Source organism: Vigna angularis, chromosome 11, assembly GCF_016808095.1.
Source record: "Vigna angularis cultivar LongXiaoDou No.4 chromosome 11, ASM1680809v1, whole genome shotgun sequence".
Classification (NCBI taxonomy): domain Eukaryota; kingdom Viridiplantae; phylum Streptophyta; class Magnoliopsida; order Fabales; family Fabaceae; genus Vigna; species Vigna angularis.
The window spans coordinates 18,650,094-18,673,229 of NC_068980.1; the positions used below are offsets into that span (position 1 = coordinate 18,650,094).

General features: G+C 33.2%; 2 protein-coding genes across 3 annotated transcripts; both read right to left on the reverse strand.

The window, feature by feature from the left end:
- Positions 1-5,259: 5,259 nt before the first annotated feature.
- On the reverse strand, positions 5,260-12,895 carry LOC108332660 (protein GAMETE EXPRESSED 3). The gene is made up of 9 exons (XM_017567976.2): positions 12,316-12,895; positions 11,458-11,787; positions 10,535-10,781; positions 9,406-9,690; positions 9,214-9,300; positions 8,816-8,851; positions 6,565-6,624; positions 6,343-6,485; positions 5,260-5,773 (listed from the first exon to the last, which is right to left on the reverse strand). The coding sequence occupies exons 1-9, from the start codon at positions 12,550-12,552 to the stop codon at positions 5,363-5,365; spliced, it is 1,836 nt and encodes a 611-aa protein (XP_017423465.1). The 5' UTR covers positions 12,553-12,895; the 3' UTR covers positions 5,260-5,362.
- Positions 12,896-13,756: 861 nt separating this feature from the next.
- LOC108332475 (8-amino-7-oxononanoate synthase) lies at positions 13,757-19,851 on the reverse strand. 2 transcript variants are annotated; one of them, XM_017567756.1, is made up of 11 exons: positions 19,438-19,851; positions 18,480-18,622; positions 18,236-18,343; positions 17,779-18,017; positions 17,641-17,682; positions 16,853-16,940; positions 16,473-16,606; positions 16,267-16,355; positions 14,778-14,928; positions 14,477-14,545; positions 13,757-14,186 (listed from the first exon to the last, which is right to left on the reverse strand). In XM_017567756.1, exons 1-11 carry the CDS (start codon positions 19,679-19,681, stop codon positions 14,060-14,062), a joined length of 1,434 nt encoding a protein of 477 aa, XP_017423245.1. In that variant the 5' UTR covers positions 19,682-19,851; the 3' UTR covers positions 13,757-14,059. The 2 variants fall into 2 exon arrangements, with proteins under 2 accessions (XP_017423245.1, XP_017423246.1); XM_017567757.2 differs by lacking the exon at positions 19,438-19,851 and having other exon boundaries at positions 18,236-18,339; positions 18,480-18,618.
- Between the last annotated feature and the right edge of the window lie 3,285 nt (positions 19,852-23,136).

Sequence of the window (23,136 nt, forward strand, 5' to 3'; positions counted from 1 at the left end):
CTTTTCAACTTTGTATTGCATGCTTCTTCTTCTTGTGGTTCCAATTTTATTTTTAATTAAAATTTTTCCTTTTCATTCTCATAATAAGGAAAAATAACTTTTGTAAATGTCTTTTCCAATTGGTTTTTAAATATAATTTTCAAAATACGTTTGGAGAAATGGAATTGAAAGGAACTTTTGCTCCATTTTCAAACACTTCTATATTAATTTTCATAACAAATAAAAAATTAATCTTAAGTTTAACTTTGGTTTAATCATCTCATATGTCCTTATTTGTGTAGAATTATTTCAATTAGGTCCTCGTATTTTTTTTAGCCCAATTAGGTTATTTTCTCTGTAAAATTGAGTCAATTTTGACCTTGTCGTTAAATTTAGTGGACAATATTAAAATTTGTGTCTGATGGCATGCTGACTGGGCAATGGTTAAGCACGTGGCAGTGAAACTTCATACTCCTCTCGACTCACTCAAATCTCAAAAATGTTCAATCCTCAAACCTCGCCATCGTCACTGTCGCTGTCGGTCATGACTCCACTGCAACCCTTCTCAACCATGAAACCACATCATTGACCTTCCCAACATCGAGGACGACGATGATTTACGTATCCTTAGTTTCACTCTTTCAAACACTTCATTTGGCAAACGAAAAAAGTTCAGGAGAGAATCCTCTAACATACCAAAAAATGAGCTAAATAAAAAACAAATGATAATTTTTTTTAACAGTTTTTAGAGTGAATTATTCTGGTGCTGGTTCCAGTTTGTAGGGTTGATGGTGGTGAAAGCAGGTGTTCCATTCAAGTAAACAGAGATGAAATTATTTTATCAATCATAGTAACTGCAAATATTTTGTTCAAAAATTTACAAAATTGAAATAGTGACAGTGAAAGGAAAATGAAGAATCCTAATAGGAAGGGGTGGGAGGGGGTGGAATGGTCACAGGGTGAGAAGAAACGAAGAGAAAGGTGTGGAGGATGAGAAAACGAACCCGTCCAGGAATAGGGGCGGAATGGAACACTGCTCCACCATTCTCCGCCACCGCCTTAGACTAAGTCCGAACCCACCTCCTAGATCTGCCGCATCTTCTACCTAGCCCCCAAGCTCTTGGTATTGTAACGCCCCAGCAACTCACAGGGACCATCGACTGCCCCCACAGATCACCACGAGGCTTTCTAGTGTGCTTTGTCCTCACTCGCACACTTTCTAGGAAAACTTCCCAGAAGGTCACCCATCCCAGAATTACTCCAGGCTAAGCACGCTTAACCATGGAGTTCTTATGGGCTAGGCTACCGAAAAGCAAATGCATTTTTTGGTGATATGAGTAGTCAAATCAATTCCTTTAAGCTATCCTTCAACTGTATAGTTCCATACCTACACAGTCTCCAAATCCCTCTCATTCCGGTGTATGTTCGATTCGTCCATGTACCCCTTCCACCCGAAGCTGCCAGGAGCCGCTCCTTGTCTGTGCCCCCTGCACCATGCATCTTGCACCGGCGTCACTCCCCACCCTCGTCAGTGCCCGGATGTCACAGGTATGCCCTCACTATTTTCACTGTGGCACTTCTGGCTAAAATGGTTGTTTCGAGATAACACATTTCCAACAACATTTTCAGGTGAATAAACCTATTAACATTCAGGGTGTCAATGGCAGCCCCCATCCATCACCATTACTGCCACCACCTCCATCAACATTTAGGCACCTTTTTAATTAGGGATTCTCTCAAATTAGGGATTTAAGAAAATTCCATACTTTTTATTTATAACAGGCAATCAGGTATACAAAGAAGAATTTGAAGAAGAATCAAGAGCATGGGAAGGTGGTCATGGAGATGTCAACGGCACAAGTGTGAGATCCATGGAGGTGGCCATGGAGGATCGAGGAAGGGGATGAGAAGCTACCTTTCTCGTTTGCTTTTTCATTTGTAAATTACACGTAAAAAGACGATTTTGTGACACGTCATTAAAACTTACACAGTCAGCATGCCACTAGACACAAATTTTAATGCCGTCCACTAAATTTAATGGCAAGGTCAAAATTGACTCAATTTTACAGAAAAAGTAACCTAATTGGGATAAAAAAAATACGAGAACCTAATTGAGATAATTCTACACAAATAGGGACATCTGAGATGATTATACCTTTAACTTTTAATAATAGTAAAACATATTATTTTTTATTATTATTTCCATTTTCCAGCTGTCATCATCATAAAAATAAAGCTTAATATCATTGTTGGTCTCTATTTTTGTCAACTTTATTCCGTATGGAACTCATTTTTATCAAATGTTCAATATAGTCCCTTATATCGTAATTTATGTTCAATGTGATATTTCTGGTTGACGACGTTTAAATCACAGTACAATATCCAATATTAGTGGATGTGTTGTTAGTTTTTTTTATATATGTGGCCAATTAAAAGGAAATATGATATTTGAAAGTGATTTTGTTGGAACTCTTGCTCATAACCTTCTACCGCTACAACTCAATTGTCGCTGCATCGTCACCGTGAACTCTCTCATCTCCTTCCTTTCATCGTGCGGAGAGATATTCTTCTCCTTCCTTTTCTCTGTTGTGGGTTCGACTCATCAAGAAACCCTTATTCGTTTTCCCTTTTGAAGCAACCCGCGAAAGTGGACGTAGGTTGGGTGTGAACAATGAAAAGGTGGCTGGTGAAGGCAGCGATGATGCATTGCGAGGGTACCGACAACGACAACAGAGGGAATCGTGGTCCCAAATTTGTAATTTAGGGTTTCTAATCTTGTTTTCTGATTAGGGAAATTAGGGTTCCTTTATGTTTTCGCGTTTCAGATTAGGGTTTCGAATTGGAATCTGAAATTGAGTGTTGTTTTGAGAAGTCCTTGTGTTCTTGATAGTTTGGTTTGGGAATTTCATATGTTCTTGATGTTCATATGCAGATTATTGGTGCGGTTTTGGGGGTTAGGGTTTCGAATTTGACATTTGTGTTTTTAGGATCTATTTCTTGCGATTAGGGAACAAAATCACTTTCAAATACTATATTTCATTTTAAGTTGTCACACGTATATATAAAAACTAACAACTCATCCACTGATGACTGACCTAGACAATGGGTTGTTACCGATTTAAACATCGTCAGCTAAAAGAACCAAATTGAACATAAATTACGAAATTAGAGACTACATTGAACATTTGAAAAAAATAGTCTCACATTTAACAAAGTTAAAGAAAATAAGAAGCAACAATGATATTAAGCCTAAAAATAATAATAATAAATAAATATATTATTATTGTTATTAATTTTAATAAAACATCTAATCGTAAGTTTTAAATTTAATTTATAATTTAGGTTTAATACCCAATTTTGTCCCCAGTTTGGTTGGCAAATCTCAATTTAATCCCTCGTTACAAAAGTGTTTGAAATGGGTTCTTACTTTTAAATTTTTGAGTCAAATTAGTCCCTTCCGTTAAATATAACTAAACGGAGTTAATGGGATGATAATCTGACAGAATACAGTGATAACGTGTCATTTTTATATTAGTTTTATATTGTATGCGGTGACATGTTAAATTCTCAAAGGTTTGAGCTGGATATTGTTATTTTTAAATTGTCAAAAATTATATTTTCTGTTACTCACCATTCCAAATACTACATCGTTCGCCCCGCTTTCGTCACTCTGCAGCCACCACCCACTGCCGTTTCGCCTCTGCCTCCATTCGCCCCCGCTTACATGACGTTCTCTAAATTTGTCCTGAGAAGATAGGACAGCCAAATTTTGTCTTTGATTCACTTCCCAATTTGGGAACCTCTCTTTCAACTTCCCTTCCAAATCCAAACCTAGAAAAATTTTGAACCTTTCCCTTTCAACCCAACAACATTGACTCTCTATTTTCTTGTATTTTGTGGCATAAAAGAAGAACCAAACCCTACCTTGTACCCGTGTTTTGTGTGTGCGTGTGCGACAGTGGTGGTAGCTAGCATCTTCTCTCTCTGCTCTAACCTCTTAATTTCAAAATGGTGAAAGCAAGTGAGAGCGGTGCAGTTCCTGAGCCGGTTATGGATGCAGCCAACGCCACTCTCTCCAACCTTCAACTACTCTGAACGCATTTTAACGACTTTTTGTCGCTCTTCGACCCTCAAACCCTCTCCCAAATGCCCCCTCTTCAATGCGCTCACGCTCTCTTCATCCTCGCTAAAATCACCTCTACCCTTCTCGAATGTAATCCAAAAAACGCATCTTTTTCATCATGAATGTTGCTATTTCGAATTGATTCTACATTGATTTTATCTTTCTTCTGTTTTCATTCTCTCCAGTGAATTTGAGATGCAGTGGGGTGATTTCCCTTTCAACAAAGACAGAGACTTTCTCAAATCCACAAAATACAAGAAAACAGAGACTCAAATTTATTTCCCTTTCAACTTTCCCTTCCAACTTTCTTTAACTTCTAACACGTCACTATGCATATAATATAAAAATAATACGTTATTATTCCACATCATCATCCCATTAACTCCGTTTAGTTATATTTAACGGAAGGACTAATTTGACTCAAAAATTTAAAAGTAAGAACCCATTTCAAACACTTTTGTAATGAGGGACTAAATTGAGATTTGTCAACCAAACTGGGGACAAAATTGGGTATTAAACCTATAATTTAATTGTTATATTTAAATTTTTTACTTTTTTTTCATCTTTATATTTGTTAACTTAATTGAATCATTTTCTTTTAAAGACTCCGTTAAGTCTTTATTGTGAATCATTATTTTGAAAAAAAAAAGTTTAATGTGTGTTTTTGATTATATTAACGTTAAGGAGTTTAAAGATGTCATAGGTGTAAAAGTCTAAATCTATTACATATTAAAATTGAATCATTGATGATGTTTTATGTTTTATATAAGGATTAAATATGGTTTTGTTTAATTTAATAAAAATTAAAATTAGTTTCTTTTCTAAATTTTGAATTAATTTAGTTTCTCATATTTAGAATTATGTAAATTTAGTTTTTTTAATTAAATTATATTAAGTTTTTTGAAGTTTTACATGATTCTAGCTATTGAAGAAAAAATTTATATAAAAAACTCAAATTATAAAAATTATAAAAATATGTTTGAAACATAAAATGAACTTGAACAAAATTTAATTAAAAAAACTAAATTCACGTATTTCAAATTAACACTAAATTAAGTTTAAATTTTGAAAAAAAAGAGACTAATTATAATTTTTAATAAAAGTTATTGGATAAAAACATATTTAAGTTTTTATATAAAAACTCTTCATTGGATAATGTTTTATATTGAAACTCTACTTGTGATTTTGATCATGGTTTAACAATCACAAATATTACTACTACAGAAGACAAGTGCTAGTGTTCCTTTCCCGATGAAACTATTAACTGCTTGAAGTATCCAAATGCACCACAGGTGTTTGTGCTTTGGCCTCAGTTGATGATGACTCCATGTCTTCAACCATGCAAGCCTCTTCTTCAGTGCTGCTTTCACCAGAAGATGTATCACTTAAAGTGTGCAATTCTGTCACCATTTTTTGCTTTGCATCTTCAAATGAGTAGCTTTTCCTTCTTCCCATTTGATGTACAGGAAGCATAGGTTTTGGTTTTGAGCCAGTCCTGTCCCTTCCCAAACTATAGCTGCTTGAGAGCTTCCTCTCTATATGCTCCCTTTCTCTTACTGTGTCACCCAACTTTTCAAAAACTTCACTGTTCATTGCTGTTTCCTCTGCAGCTTTTTGCTCAAGCTCTGTGATTGTCCTGTCCAAAGCTTTCTTTTTCAGCTGAAGAGAGCACTAAAAGATACACAAAGTATACCATGAGTGAACTATGATACAAGGAACCATTGTTCTTTTGGTGAAACTAATATGAATGTCCTTAAGCACATGTTTGGTAGAGAGAAGAGAAATAAGTAAGATAAAAAATAAGTAGAGAGGAAAGAAGAGAAATAAGGAGAAAATTGAAGTTGTTTGTTTCTATCTGACTTTTTTTGCATCCTCACTCATCCTCTATACCAAACAAAACAAAGGGTAAAACTAGACTTATAATAAGAAAAGTACTAGTTCACTGTTTACTGGTTTAACTTGTTAAACCATGGTTGAATAGGAAGCATTTAAGTTTATATCTTAAGTAATAACATAATATAGAATATAAAAAAATCAATGTACACAAAATTAATGACTAAATTATATGTTTTATTAGAAAAAATAATGATACTAGTTCAAACTGTTTTCTACATGGGTGTTGGACTAGTTAGAGCAATCAAATCAGGCTATTTGTTTAAGAAAAATTGCTGTTGTAAGAGACAAAAGAACAAGGGGAAAAGGAAGAAAAACAAGAACAAACAACACAATTTCAGACTAACTCTCTTGTCAAGGAAGCTTCCAAGGCCTTGATTTTTGAGCTTCTTTTTTGCCCAAAATGTGCAGCAGAATCTTACAAGTCCAATTAGTACCAACATGAGAGAAGACTCAAAGAACAGAAACAATACTATGGTCCTTTCGTTGCCTGCAAAAAAAGAACTTAAAACTAAGCTCAATTCTTGAAATGATGCCACATTCTCTTAGTTTACAAAGTTGCACATTACCTGTGTATATGCTGACAAGCTTGGTTCTTTCTTGAGAGCAGCTTGATGCAAGCTTCTGACCTGTGAAGTGATGAGAGAAATTACATGAACAGAAATTGTCATCACCTTTTACAGAAAGAAATTTGAAGTTGTACCTTTTTACACTCTAAACTGAAAACAAGATACTGTAGTTTTGCATTTATAGAAACACTCAACTAAAACACTCTTTATGTAACAACTTAAAAAGTTGATACTATGGCCCTATTCATATGCAAAATCAGAACTAACTTGTTCTATTAAATTTCTTTGTTGTTCTGTCTTCCTGATATATCAGAAAAGCTCATGTTTTACATTAAATTAGCATTTGAGGATTCATGTCTCATTTTTCCAAAATTCAACTAGGGCAACAAATCCTCAGTTTATTTTCATTGAACATTGAGAAAAGAAATTGATCTTTATTTTGTGAAAATCAGTGTTGTGGTTTGTTACTAGCGCTCCAACATTTATTTTAGAAAAACAGTTGTGGCACTCAAATGATGACAGCCAGAGAATACTTGATAATGACATATTTTACCATTATTTCAGTATTGAATTAAGAGAAAATGTCAAATCTTTCCTAGTTTTTTGCCTTATAAATCTTAGTTTTCTTTTAGTTTATTAAGTGGTTGCATCTTAAGCTTTAACGAAATAATTTCATCATTAACCCTTACTTTTATATGCTTAAATCAGTTAGAAGAAGTCTGTGCATCTAATAAAGGCACTAGAACCCAAAGAAGGATGGGAAAACTGCGAAAACAGGACTCTGCTGAAATCGCGCTCGGGCACCCTTTCTCTATGGGCGCTGGAGTGCCATTGCACCATTTCTAGCTCGCGCCCGAGCGCCCTCTGCCTTGGGGTGCTTGAGCAACACTTTTCTGACGACGCACGCTAGAGCGCGGACTTGAGTGCAACTTTTGCTGATGTGGCAGATTAAGCTTATTTAACCCTAAAACACGAAGGGGTCGATATTTTTGGGCACCAAAGCACGATTTCTCTCTGTGAGAACAACGCTTCTTTATCCTTAAGTCTTCATTTTCTTCCATTTCCACCGTTTGTAAGCTTGAGCTCTCCATGACAATGAAGAGCTAATTCCATTTATTGTTGGGGATTAATGTAACCACGGATCTCTTATGTAAATTCCAGTTGTTTTGAATGATTACATGCCTCTTTCATTGATTGTTAGTGTTTAATTCCTTTACTTAAAGCTTGTTATGATTTAATCAACCATGACATGATTTTAAGGTTTGCTTGATATTGGAAAATATTGTGTGAATCTGAAACTGAATTAAACACATAAAGGAAATTGTATCTAGGGATAGAACTAGGACCTTTGGTTGCCTTGAATCTCAATTCTTGATGAGGAAATAATTGTTAGGTTTTCCAAGGGATTGGAGTCTAATAAGGAAGTCTAGGCTCTCTCTACCAAGGGATTGAGTTTGATTAAATTAGTAGATTGACATTGACATATTAATGAAGAGGAAGTGATTTTCATGCATAAGAGTGAAGTAGGTGAAATCATCCCCCAACAATACCATTCCATATCATTTATAGTCTTTTCCATTTCCAAGTGTTTTGAGTTACCAAAGTTCACTTTTACCATTCTTATCTTATATTTACTTTAATTGCATAAAAACCCAAATTATGGAATCATTCTTTAGTCTAAGTTAGTTAGAAATTATACAATTGTTTGGTGACACAAGTCTCTTAAGAAACGATATCTAGTCTTACCGATTTTATTACTTGAACGATCTGGTACACTTGCCGAACCCTCAACAATACTTACATACAGGAAAAAGAAACTCCCGAACATTGTTCTGTTGGCTGGTCAAGATATAATATTTTTAAAATGTGTACAAGCTACAAGGATTTCTCATCAGTAATAGATGTCATTTAAATGATTGATAATGTGATGTAACAATTGTATGGCAGATTCACAAGCATTGCAATGGATAAAAAGGCATATGAACAATTTTGTTTCTGAAATTTTTATTTATATTACTTTAGTCCTCTGAAATACAAAAAATGCAGTCTTTTACTCATCACATTAATCCAAAGTTATATCTGTTAATGTGATCTAAATGATAATGTTAACATGTTTAAAGACTTTTTTTGTATTTTGTTCAATATAAAGAATAAAGTGATAGCAAATCGGAATTAAATTGACCTTTTACTCATGAAGAAAATTGGATATTTATCTGAAGGTAGGTGAAGAACAGATAAGGAAGATCTGTACCTATAGTTCGGCATTGCAGTGGAGTGCCAATCTCTGCTGTGAACATTAGGATTAATCCATTAGTAGTTCATTCAAACAAACTACTTCATATGAAAAATATAATTCCCTAAGGTAAATACTCCATGGAATTTTTGGCTATCCAATTTGTACTCAAATGAATGATCAACGTTCTGCAGAAAGTGTTCAATTTCTCATCTGTTGATTTTATAGGAGCAACCTTAATGAAGTTGATAAAGTTATTTGGGACCCTTCTTCAATCTCATCAACAGCATTAAGAAATTTGACAGGATTGATCCATGCTCACTATTTTGATGAGTTTTACGTTGGCTATAATTTCTTTATTCAATACTTTCAAAAAAGTAAAAATAAAATGATTTGATAAGAGAGAGAACTCTTACTTGAGGCAGCAAGGAAAGCAAGAAGAGTTTCCTCATTCATGACAAAACGACTTAGATCACTCTCAGAAAATAAGGTAGAAACATGACCTGATTGAATTAACCACACAGAAAAAATAGTTTGTTTTTTGCTGCTATGGAAACTTCATTTTTAATGCTAAGTGTTATGAGGAATGAGAAGTGAAAAATATGTACCAGGATATCTTTCAGACCAATAGATTGATCCTGTTGCAGGGACCAACATAGTGAATAATGCCCCTTTTGGTCGAATTGCTGAAACAAGAGTGTATTCACCAGTTGTGTGGCTAACTTTTCCTTCCATCTCTATCTGTGAACTGTACACTGCAAATCCAGAGCAATCAAGAAAAGGTCCAACTTGAATCATAGAGTTCTCTGCATTCATTCTTGAGAATTTCTTAAGAACCCCATTTGGAGAAAATGAGTATAGGAATCCATCCAATGAACCAATAGATATCCATCCTGTTACATCAAGTGTGCTCCAGTATAGTAAGTCTATATACCACAAACAAATGGTTGTACTAGTAAGAAGTACTAGTAAGGAATACTAGCAACACTCTCTATTATTGATTTTTCTTAATTACCAAAATTAGGAGTGAGGTGAGACTCATTAAATATGAAGTGGACCCACAATTGGAGTGGTTTTCAATAAATTCCAACCAATGATATATAATGTATTCAAAAGAGTATGTTTTTGAATCTGTTGATAACATTTCTCTTGGTAGTACTGATTGCTCACTGAAAGAACTATACTAAAAAGAGTGAGAACTAGGAAACAAAAGGTAACTGGGAAAAAAGAAAAAGCATGAGTCAGTATGAATATATTAAAAATTCCAAGTTAGATATCAATTTTTGCATGAAAAGGTGATAAGGGTAGATCCTTCATGCAGTTCCATTGCACATATTACCTCACAAGAAGGGTTATTGTAAAAAGAGAACTAGGAAACAAAAGGTAACTGGGAAAGAAGAAAAATAATCATAAGAAAGAGTTTAATGTCATTCACACAAAGAAAGAGTTTAATGCTTATGCAGTGACAGCATAAAACAGTTGTATAATGTCATTCAATATCAAAACCACTATGTATTTGTTAACTTTAAAACCTAAGCTGTTTTACACTCTCAATGCATAACCATTTTTCTCACACAGAAATGTTGAGTTCTAAATAACTAACAGTTTAATTGCAATACATAGATTATAACATTGATCATGCATTTACTAATTGGGAGACCCCATATACAGGTTTAAATTAATCAAGTTTGATTTTCTAGGGTAAGGCTTCAAATAATCCAACAGCAAAGGACTTACCATTAGAGTCCACTATAGGAGCAGAGTCAACTTTGCTTAATGGCCCTATACTTCTCTGCCACAAAACATTGCCAGAAAAAACATCTAGAGCCAGAACCAGAGCCTTGGTTGGAACTGTTACATACAGATGACCATTGTTTCCAGGAGTGATAGTGAAATTTTTGTCTAGTGAACTAAAATCCTGAATCCATCTAAAGTAACGGCTTCGAATCGACAAACAATAGAGTTCACCTTCTGTGTTTGAGATCTGCAAGTGCAAGAAACGCATGTAGTTTCAAAGAAGTCATCTTAATCCTGGGAAATGAACATTTCTCAGCAGGATAAAAGTATACATCACACACACTCTGACAGCACTAAAGGGCTTGTTTGTTTCAAATTTTGGAAACTGATTTCAGTTTTTAGAAATGAAAAAAGTAGTTTGATATAAGTAGTTTTCAAAAACAGTTGTCAAAAGTAGTACCTGTTTTTCAATTTTTAAAAGAAAATGAAAAATAGACATCTTCTAAGTTGTTTTGGCTTTCTACTTCCAATTTTCTGTTATTCAAATTCTTTCTTTTCAATCTTCTTCTCTCACTCTGACTGTCTAAAAATTAGTTTATGAAAACTGTTTTATACAATAGTTCTCAATAACTATTATTAAGGAACAATAACTTCCACCCTTTCCACATTCTCTGAGCCCACATATAATAACCATCACATACAAAATTTGTAGAGCTATCAACATCATAGCTGTGGCAAAAAATATTGTTTTGGTTTGACTGTTGAAGTCTTAGATTCAAAGTTCAGATGTAAAAGCAGCAGCTACTAAAATTAGCTTCAGTTCAATGTGAAAAAGGGATCTACATTTGACTTAATCCAATGTCACTGCTAAACTCAAAGTAGAGAATAAGTATTACAAAAAACCAAGGATGAGTAAACCTTACATATATACTAGCCTCACATTGATCAAGCACAGGAGGTGAATCAAAGTAACAATCTGTAATATTTTTCCTGCATCCTTGACGGTAGCCAAATTGGTAAAGCACAGGACCCACACTCCAAAGCAAACTTCCATGTGAGTGATATGCAAAGAGTCCTCTATTCTTGACATTGATGTAAACAGTTGAGCCTGATGTGCTCACTGAGAGACCAATAATTTCAGCCTCGGCTGGTTGACCTGGTCTTGGACCAAAGAAAACTTCTGCTTCTGGCTCAGAACCTCCAATGCTTCCATACTTAATCACCAATATTCTGTTATCAGCTATCAAATATACCTGCATTTGCCTTGCAAAAATCAGCAATTCACCATCACCCCACCACAAACAGAAAAGCTTTCCCTTTCTCCCATCAAGCGTGAAGGCTTACATGGATCAATAATGTCCTTTATACTGTTGTTATAGCAGTTACACGTTAGTTTTTGTATCAGTTATTTCTGTTTTACAGAGTTTTATATAAGTTCTGTTTTTCCTCTTTCTGTAATACGCTTATCTCAGTTTCAATGCAGTGAGAATTCTTCCCAAACCTGAGTACTATAATGGTATCAGTTATTCAATAATGGCTTTGATTGGATACTTATCAGTTTTCATCATTTTTATTTGAGTAAATAGTATATATACTACCAAGTAAAAGATTTTATCACTTCACTTTTATTCACTCACAAATTGTAATATAGACCCCAGTAGTGCAAAAAAGAAGAGAATTCTCAATTTTCCAATAGACATTTATACGTGAAAAGAAGGATAAACGTAAATTCAAAGCAATGCAACATGAAATAATTAATGAAACTGATGAATTTAGATGACCTTGCCATGATCCCCACGAACTGGAGCAGTACCAAGGTTGCATTTGTAGTCCAAATGCAAGGTCCATGCAATGGTTCCGTTGCTTTCAAATGCAAAAAAGTTGCTATGAGAACAAGCATAGATCCTTCCATCATCATCTCCAAGAAGAGGTTTGGAAAGCCAGTGATATGAAGAGACAGAAAAAGAAGAGAACGTAGCAATCAAAACCAATACGAGAAAGAAAAGCAAAAGGGTCATTGCACATTGAAGAACCAGGCAAGTTGTGGTTGTCACAGTTATTTCTTCATGACAGTTACCATTTTAAACTCAGAATGGAAGTGTTAGTTGATTCCAGTAGTGTGGGGATCTAAGCCTGCTATAAGCACTAAGGCAGGGAAACAAAATTGCAACTTCCGATCCTTCTGCCCATGCAACCATAGGAGAGTAATGATGAATGAAAGTTGCAATGACTACTGCTATAACCAAAAGTTAAAACTTCAAAAAAACATTAGCAGTGGTGGACGAAGTTGAAAGTGGTGAGAGAGATTTCCATGCACATGAATCAATGGCCTTTTGAGTACAAGTGATTAAGGCGCACAGAAAAAGGAAGTGATTGGTGGTCAACAAAAGGGGAAGAAACTGCACTACATCTTTGATTTGCATGGGCAAGTTGTTTAATCTGTCAAACATTGAGACTTAAAAATTGATTTCTTAAGATATTTATATTCTCAGTGAATTGAAAAAATATAATTAAAAAATATCTGCATTTTGTAAGTATAATACTCTTTTAAAAATATATAGTTTTGTAAGAATTAAAAAATAAAATAATAGAGTTTAGAAATATACATAATTTTGTAAACATAACATTAAAATAATATACGGTGGTTATTTTTAAGAAAAAGAAGTTATGAAGTTATTGTGTAGAAGAGGGATTACTCAATGATTTATTTTATTGAATAAAAATGTTTTTTAATTATTAAAAGATAAAATTGTTTAGTTAAAAAATAACAAAAAATATATATTTATCAAAAGGTATATCCTTTTTAGATTGTATAGATTTATATGGGTGGAAATTACAAAACACAGATATATGTAATCGTTGCTGTGGTTGAACAAACTCTCTTCCAGTTGAACTATTCAATAGGTTTTAGGACTTGCAATAGGGTAGACACTTCCAATTCTAATAGAAGCTCTTGCAACAAGGAACAGGAAAAAAAACATATTAGGCTGGTCATTTATGATGTCTCATTATATTTTTATTTGTTAATAATATAATTTTTAGACCAAATTCAAATACAAGGGTTGAAAAATGGTAAGAAAGAGCTAAAGAAAGAAATGGGTGGAGAGGATCCAAATCCTCTTTTCAAGAGCTGGAAAACTCCCCAAAACAGGCTAGTGTTGTATAGTTCTTGAGACTATCCTAGAATCATGCAATAAAAAATACTCTTCGAATACCAACTACTCATGACAAAGTCATTTAATAATGATGTGATTATGCATGACTAATGAATATATTAAAAAGAGAGCTCCTATACTAAACGTTGATAGAAATTAATTACATCCAAACATCAGCATTATTTAACACTATTCAACTAGATGCTGATATAAATAGCTTGTCATTTTGTCATGACATGAGGAGATGAACCATCATTCCAAAAGGAAAAGTCATTGAATTGAATTGCTAAGGGAGGCACCAAGGGTGTGCTTGTTTCTAATGTAGTCAGTCAATAATGATGCAATTCATCCTGAAAGAACCAAGAGCTAGCTATAGTCTTGCATAGCCATTGCAGCCATATATGCGGGTGTCTTGAAAATTGATGCAACGTGAGAGTGCAGCTGCGAGGTTTTCCACATCTTGCCTTGTGTGAACTGCACTTAGAGCCACTCGCAGCCTAAAAATAAACAACATAATCAGTTTTTGAGATTGTAATTAATGTAAATATACCATAGCTATAGTAATATCTCCAAATTAATCCTTGAAATAATCTCATGTCGGGCCTTTTCCTTCAGATTTTAAAACTACCAAACACTTTCAATAATTCTTAGCGCAAAATGATACTAAGGTGAAGAAAATGACTGAAGTAAAGGACTGTTTTGTAAAGTTAGAGGCTAAGCGAAGATTTTTAAAATTTTGAATCACAAATGTGGAGGTTTACTCATAATCATTTAAAAAGATACAAACCTGCATGAATTTGGAGGCACGGTAGGTGGTCTGATTGCAGTTACGTGGAAGCCCGATTGCAATAAATACCTGCTCCAGAAACACTGAAAATGCTTAGTGTTACAATGCCTTCATGATCAGCTTGTGAAGCTGAAGAAAAATAACTTGTCAACTATTACAAAAGAGAAAGAATATGATTTTCTCATAATTAAACTTTCCCAAACATGCTGGAAGAGGTTGACTGATACAAGAACGAATTATGAATAGTCTGAGTACATAGAAAGAATAAAGCTCAAGGGTTTATTAATGGAGAGAAATCTACCGGCTTGCTTGGAGTGCCTTGTCTTCACTGCCTACTATCAGGGATATGATGTGACTTGTAACAGGGATTCCTGTAAGTAAATGAAAGTCTTTCACCCGGTTCCAAATAGCCTCTCTACGCCATGTCTCAAGTTTTGCCACTTCAACCGCAGCTGGAAATTTGCATCATGCTTTTAACAAATAAATAATTTCGGAAGACATGGAGAGCAATAGCAAAAGAAGTGACAAAATATTTTTGATCTCTAAACAAATAGTTCTAAACAAATAGTTCAAGAAAGGTAGAAGATCAATTTAACCATGGATATATCAAACAATTCTTCGTGAGTACCAGATTGAAATTACGAAGTCTCATTTAAATCATCCATGTTCACAAATATACACAACTGTATTGGTTGCTCCATCCGAAGTTGTCCTAATTTAACATTTTTCTATTAGAATTTATACTTAAATATTAATTTGGTTACTATTTTCATTAAGTTTATTCAATTTAGTCTTAGTACTTTTTTTGTTCCATTTAATCTTAATTTTCGTTAATTTTGTTCAATTCAGATTCTTTTATTAACGTTGTTTAAATAATTAACCAGCACTGAACGATGTTTGTCACGTATAAGTCCGTGGATTTTTTTTATTTTTTTAATTTTATAAAAAAATGTTCACATGTCTAATCAGCATCTTGTCAAGATCAATATTTTATATTTAATTTAGTTCTAATATTTTTTTAAATGAAGTAAATTAAATATAAAATATTAACTCTGAAACATGTTACATGTGGTACCATGTTGATTTAACATGTGAAAATTTTTTTAAATTAAAAAATTTAAAAAAATCCTAAACTAACACGTGACAGACACGATCCACTATCCACAATGTTATGACCCATTTTTTATAAAAATTGACAAGAATTGGGATCAAATCGACAAAAAATATATTAGGACTAAATTGAATAAATTCAACGAAAATAGGGATAAAAATCTATAGTAGAGCATTGTTGTAAGTGCAATATTCAAGAAAAAAATCTAAGAAAAAAATCTATAGTAACATGACATTTTTTGGCTTTTAAGAAAAACAGCAAATAACGTTATTTCTCTAAATTATTAGATGACGTTAGAAGTGAATATGATAGATAAAAATTGGATCACAGGACTACACCGTATAAGGATATAACTTGACAAAAGAAATGCTAGCAATGTAGTCTCTAACCCTAATACACTATTACAAAACCCCCTTTTTTATCATCGGTAAAGAAATCATTGAGAATCAGAGTCTCATTCCTTATTTAACTAATTTTCACTGATGATTTTATAGTTTTCAAACGCTTTCAAAGAACAAATAAAGAGCATATTAAAAAGTTGTCTCACAAAATATGTTGCCAGCACTTATCAACTTGATAAATAAGAATGAGAGAGCAAGTAGTACATACGGAAATAGGAATAACAAAAGCATAAAGTGCAATCTGAGTAAATCAATTTAAGTAGAACAATGGAGCTTACCATGAGCAGCGGCAGCAATAGGAACTGGTGCAGAAGTTGAAAATATAAATGAACGACCCCTTGACTGTATTAACAGTTTCAACTTTTTGCTATAAGAATTCATAGAATAGTAAATGTCGTTGGTAAACTATTTGCAAAACATAATATGTTTTGTGCCAATGATGTGCGGAAACTAATTTCAGGAGCAAGTGAAATCAACTAGTTACCTGCAAGCTATAAATCCTCCATGACAACCAGCAGCTTTACTTAGTGTACCAATGCATATGTCCACATCCTTCTCACAGTTGAACTCCTCGGCAACACCACCACCATTTTTCCCACAAACAAATGTTCCATGAGCCTGGACATACACATATTTTCATTGTAATAATTCATAGTTAATATTTTGTTTGTAGCAAGTAGAAGCCATGTTTCTTGCGGGTGATTGCTTTTTACAACAATTAATGTAATGTTATAATGTATTGTGAGTATTATTATAAGGTCCCTATAAGTCTTAATCCAAAGATCAAATTCAGAACCAGTAGCTTGTAATAAATAGTCTTCATAAAGAAAAAGACATTTTCTGAAACATATCAAGAGGTTTTACATCATCAATGACTAACAAAAAGCCATGTTTCTTGCGAAGGCCAGCAAGCTCAACCATAGGTGCAAAGTCGCCATCCATGCTAAACAAGCTGTAAAAAATTGGATGAACTATAATTAATATGGAAAATTATTCGCAGAGTATTGCCAAAGTTCATTGTCATCAGAAATATAAATAAACAAGGCAGATGTAAGCTATGGAGACGGCTGAAATATTCAAGAGAAAACAAATATGCATTCTTTTATCACAATGACATTACAATTTTCAAGTAAAGCACTTGAATTATTGCTTCATTACATCGTTTAGGTAGAAATAAATATAGCATTATGAACTACGTGTGTTTGCATCTTAGACAGAGAGGGACAAACAAAGTAATTATCCCATGCTTTACTCGCTCAATTTGAAAGTTACCCTGAAGAATTACTAGGGATCAACCCCAAACGACTACTTAAACAAATTCTTATGAAAATCTAATCTCATAAAATTAAAGACAAGGACACTTTCAAGAAAACCATCAGCTTTTATAATTATCAACTTACAGCTGTCGACAACAAGCATATAAAGCAAATTTGGTGAAAATTCAAGTGTATAAACCATGAACAAAGTATTCATTAAATATGCTTTTATAAATTTGCCAACACCAAAGACTGCATAAGAAGGACAAATTTATTCATCAGTCAATTCCACGACATTCAAATATTGTTTAGTTTGTTTGAGGAAATATATGAATATAACAATGTGGATGTTTAACCTTGAAATTTTTCTATTTTCCAAGTAGCACAATGACTAACCTGTCAGTCACCACAACTTTCTTCCTCATTCTGCAGTTAGATCTGTTGAAATCATCAAGGACAATATCAACACATTGAGTGACTACCAGAAGGGAAAAAAGAGATGATTATGCAAATTTCAGGAAAGGTAAAACCTACAATAGCATATTGAGGTGGGACATGTCACAATGTCTATATATATAAACCTTTACACTTTTTTGTCGCTCAACAAGACGAATGCCATCAATTATTGATGCATGATTTAATGCATCAGAAAAGACAGCGATCTTTTCATCCTCTGAAGGTACGCTATTCCCAGCTAGGAGAGTACCAATACTTCCTATTGCCGTCATCACGGCCATATTGGCAGCAAACCCTGTGGGACAAAGAAGGCAATCCTATAGCATGGATTTTAAACCAAAACTGAGTCAGAATTTTCATAAAATCCAGACTTATTATCATCAATTGGGTCCTTTCTTCAATTCATTAGACAATAGGTGGGTCTGAGAGGCCGGAAAATTTTATCATAGCAATCATTAACTGTTATTCATGATACAAAACAGGGCTAGTAACAAAACCAGAACAGTTTATGCAGTTCTTGCAAGGCAGTCATTACCTCTTTCTTCTTCAAGTCTGCCAGGCTCGACTCAAGTAGCCTATGATAATTGGTATAACCACAGATAAGAGCAGAACCCCTTGGTCCCATACCATGTTCCTGGGCTGCCTGATTCACAAGAAGGATCACTATGGCAACGAATTCAAGCTAAGGCTAAGAAAACAAAAGAAACAAAGACTCATAGACCATAACTCAGAAAGAAGAAAGAAGACCACTAAAACTCATACGAAATTCACAAGCACACCTTTGCAACAGCCTCTCCAATAGTCGGATGGGAACTTAGGCCTAGATAATCATTTCCAGAAAACAAAATTAATTTTTTAAACTTCTCATAAGATGCCCCTGCTTCGTCATCAGCACCAGCCGCACTACAAACAATCTCATCACCTACCCAAAAGAATTTCAGTAGTACTGTCAGCAATCGGAACTAAACACATGCTCAATATACTCGAAACATCATCGAAACCGCATTCATGCATTCTATGAATTTATCGATGTAAAATATAGTGGTTAAACAATAGGAAACATAGTTGACAGGATTTTTAAAATAGTTATTATAAAAGTACACGAATTTTCTGTCATGCCATGATAATGTAAAAACTATTTATTCTGTCAACGCATACAATATTTACTCTACTTTCTTTCTGTTTCCCCGGAATTAGTACATCCTATGTTTCATTTTAATTATAAATGTTTAAATTAAAAAATAAAAATACGAATAACGTGACATATAGCAATTGAGGGAGTGCCGATCAATTTAGCTTCTATAATAACAAAAAAAAAATATTAGTTTAGTCTTTATTTTCGCCATTTTAAGAGTAAAACGACAGCAGATGTTTAACAATCTCAGTAGCTTAAAAATTTAACTTTATTAATTTTTAAGAAATAAACTGAGGGTGTAACTTCAACTCTTCCTTCACGAACAAGTGAAACCATAAAAATAAAAATAAAAAATAAAAAGATTAGCAAAATGTGTTTTTTGTTAGTGCAGACAAACTTCGTTTTGGTCGTAAGCTTAATCAATAAATTAATTCGCAAACTCTAGAAAGTATTTGGATTTGGTCGGTTTTGGAAGTTTCACAAAGGGAGAACTAGTTCGTTGATTAGGAAATGGAAGGATTAAAACCAAGTTTCACAAAAGGTTGGGGTAATAAAAATAAATCGTTTAGTTTTTTAGAAAATGGGCGAAGATCGAAGGGTACCAGCACTTGGGGTGTCATGCATCCATCTAGTGAATGTGGACTCCGCAATTTCCACTTCAACAGAGGAGCGGTCCCAGTGCTGCATTTCATCGAACACCTGGAATGCGGTGTCACGGAGGCCAAACTGGAGAGAGCAGCTGCGGAGGCAAATGGGTCTGAGAGATCGGAGAACTTTGAGGGAGTGAAGGGTTGTGAGAGCCTCTTCCACCCACGAGTCCCACCAATCACTCGGATTCTCCGCCATTGGTGTGAGAGAGAAAGAAGAGAAACGAATGCAGAAATGATAAATGAGAAATGAGAAACGAGAAAATGTGAGATGAAAAGAATGCAGAAAAAGTGTTTTGGTTGGTTGATTCGGTTTGAGGCTGCTGATTCTGATGTGAGCTGAGTCACGTGTGCTGTTAGGCTCATCATCTCTCAACTCTATTCTACTAACTTCCAATATAACTTTCAAGCTTCACTGTTCTTTTTTCTTCATTTTCACAAAATCTCACCTTTTCTCATTACCTACTCATTAAACAATAATAGTTTAACATAAGTAAAGTTATTTTAGTAATTTAAAACATCCAAGAATATTAAATATATACTGTAAAATTAAAAAAATTTAGGTTTATCGACTTTTCCCATTTAAAATACATATAAAGTTTAAATACATATTTAGTTTTTCTTTTTGTAATTTTTGGTATTTTCAAATGAATTTATATTAGATATTTAAATTTTTTTATACTTTTCAAAAGAACCTTTATTATTTCATTTTATCATTAATTGAGCTGAAATGATTATTTTTAAATGAAATATAAAAAAATAATTAATTTGTAAATCTTTTTTAAATTTAAATATCTAAATTTAAATGGTTAAGTGTCTATTAAAAAAATCACTATATTGGTTCAAAATCTTTATATTATTAATTAAGTTTTTATGTTTAATATTTTCATCAAATGAAATGTTATGATATTAAATATAACACTACAAACTCAAACTATCATAAAAACAAATATCTATTTTTGTCAAATTTGACATTAAACTTTTTTTTTATTGTCGAAGTTTATCAAATTTATAATAAATTTAAAACTTAATTATGCACTTTTTAAAAGTTAAAAATAAATAAAATACTCAATAAAACATTTTTTTAATAGAAACTCAATTAAGAATATTAAAATTTTTGAGAGATTTAATTTAAAAAAAAAACTATTCTCTTTAGCTTTTTAATTTAATATAATTTTCTGAGAAAAAAAAAGTACATTAGTATCAATTAAGGAAGTGACTAACAATATTATTTTGTTTCTCCTTCCATATAGCAAATTTTATTTTCAAATTAAAATTTTCCGAATTTTATGAGTGAACTTCAAATATTATCATTTTTACTATCAGAATTTTAAAAGGGTACATTTTTGTTTTTGTGTGGTTGCTGGGATCATTTCCTCACCAATTTGATGGTAGTCCTTACCAACCACCGCTGAAGCTGCCATGACAAGGTCAAAGGAAACATGTCGTGGACCACATAGCTTCACAAGTTGCTACACAATTTTATTCAAACTTGAGTACCACTGAATTACACTATTTACAACCAACAATAATATAACACTTTTAAAATAGTTTTATCAAAATGTTTTTCTTTCATTGAGACTAGAACTGTCAAGTAAGCCTTTTTAATAAGATTTGGCCCTAGCCCACATGGGTTGGGGCCAAAAAAGCCCACAGGACCAAAAATAATCATTCACTAAAAAAGCCCACAGGGCTGAAAGCCCCTAAAGCCCTATGGGTCAGGGCCAACCCATGAGTTTTCTTTTTTACAAAATTTTATATACAGAAACATGAAATTATTGAAAGATACTGTGAAAAGAATCTTCTAAAACAATCTCACATATTTGAACCTATTTTAACATTAGATACTGTGAAAGAATTCATTGAAAAGTAACTTCCATTTTGAACCTCCTGGACACCATAATTGACAGGGAGAAGAATCACCAACCCAACAAAAGAACCCATTGAAAAAACCTTAATGCTGCAAACACAAAAATAATAGTAAATATAAACATAAGAATAAAATAGTAAAATTAAGCAAAATACAATAATGGCAGCGTTTTTATTACAGTGCATCATCATGAATGTTAAACATTGGATAATGTACAAAACTACTTTAAGAAAATTAAGATAGTAATTTGTTATTCTATAAGATAAACCTTTGCCAAAAAGATTAAACCTGTTTTGACCAAAAGATAAAACTTTCACCTTTGCCTGATGTTTGTTCCACTCCATCACAGTTTTGCATGTATAGAAATGAAGCAAATCAAATCTATAATAAAACTTGCATGTAGATTTCGCTGCAAGTAATCACAATAACCAAATCATGCAATAATAGATGAATTGTAGTTTATTAAAAATAGCTAATAGAAACTCAATCAATAAAGTACCATTATATGTGCACTGCAACGCCACAATAATATTCACATCCATGCAAGTAAACTTTCAATTTTATTCTTTTGCATTTTCAACTTCTTTAGAGATTTTTATGAGGGCATCATAAAATATAAATATTTGCATTAGCCATAGAATCTGAATAATACACCAAATGCTGGGATATCTTAGAGCCAAAACCCGCCCAAACCATTCTCACTTCGAAAACAATCAAACGCAGTTAATCATAGAGTGACTCATTGATTCTGGAAAGCCCAAAACAGTGACAATATGGAGAAAAGGAAATGAGTGAAAGGGAAGTACCTGAGACAAAGCCAAATGAAACATCTTTTATTCAATGTTGAAGACTTTCAACATCTTCTAAAAGTTTAGACTCATCACTTCTCTCATGACCAAAAATATCTTCAACAATTTCATCTATCACAAGCAATTGAAATACAATCAAACAACTAGTCTATAATTAATAATTTAATGTAAAGTAATTTTAAAAATAATAACATATACACTCACCGCTAGGATTTTCAGAAAATCCATATAGCCAATTTTGAGTACAAATCAACATTTGCACGTGCCCAGGAAGAATGGAGCTTCTATATTTCGAAAGTACACGCCCACCTTTGCTAAAAGCTGACTCTGATGCCACTGTAGTAATGGGAATACTAAACACATCTCGAGCCATTATAGACAACATGGAAAATTTTTTCTCATTAGTCTTCCAATATTTGAGCACATCAAAATCTTCACTGTCTTCATCATCATCTATTGTTGGTTCATCTAAATAAACATCTATCTCGTTCTTTCCAATGATAGATTTTGATTCATTTTGATACATTTTAAAATCCTACAATGCATTACATATTAATTATCAAAACAAAACTATAAAAACTGGAAAAAAAAAATGAACACTAGGTATAAAATGCTTACCGAAATAATCCTTGATCTCTTAAACTTTTTCCCTTCAGTATTGGACTGAGACATCAAGATGGATTCAGTAGGTGATTGGGAAAGAGAAACACTAGAGGTAGAAAAATTCTTTACATATTCTTTAAATAACCTCTTGAACTTCTCTAACACTTTCTTTGTTTTCTCTGCATAGGTTAGAGGATCCAATTTTTTATAACAATATGTTATAAAATCAACCTTTAGTCGTGGATCAAGAATAGCTCCAAAAGCTAACCCAATACTATACTCCTTCCAATACTTTTGAAACTTTTCTTTCATATTCATAGCCATATCCTTTAAGATAACATCTTCATTCAACAAATTCTCTTCAATGATAAG

Coding starts and splice junctions, on each gene's coding strand:
- LOC108332475 (XM_017567756.1), bottom strand. CDS start 19,681: ATGGCGGAGAATCCGAGTGATTGGTGGGACTCGTGGGTGGAAGAGGCT. Junction 18,018..18,235: donor CAGACTTGAAGAAGAAAGAG/GTAATGACTGCC, acceptor TCCATGCTATAG/GATTGCCTTCTTTGTCCCAC. Junction 16,356..16,472: donor GGAGGATTTATAGCTTGCAG/GTAACTAGTTGA, acceptor GAATTCTTATAG/CAAAAAGTTGAAACTGTTAA.
- LOC108332660 (XM_017567976.2), bottom strand. CDS start 12,552: ATGACCCTTTTGCTTTTCTTTCTCGTATTGGTTTTGATTGCTACGTTC. Junction 9,301..9,405: donor TTGGTCTGAAAGATATCCTG/GTACATATTTTT, acceptor TAATTCAATCAG/GTCATGTTTCTACCTTATTT. Junction 6,625..8,815: donor ACTGCAATGCCGAACTATAG/GTACAGATCTTC, acceptor ATCACTTCACAG/GTCAGAAGCTTGCATCAAGC.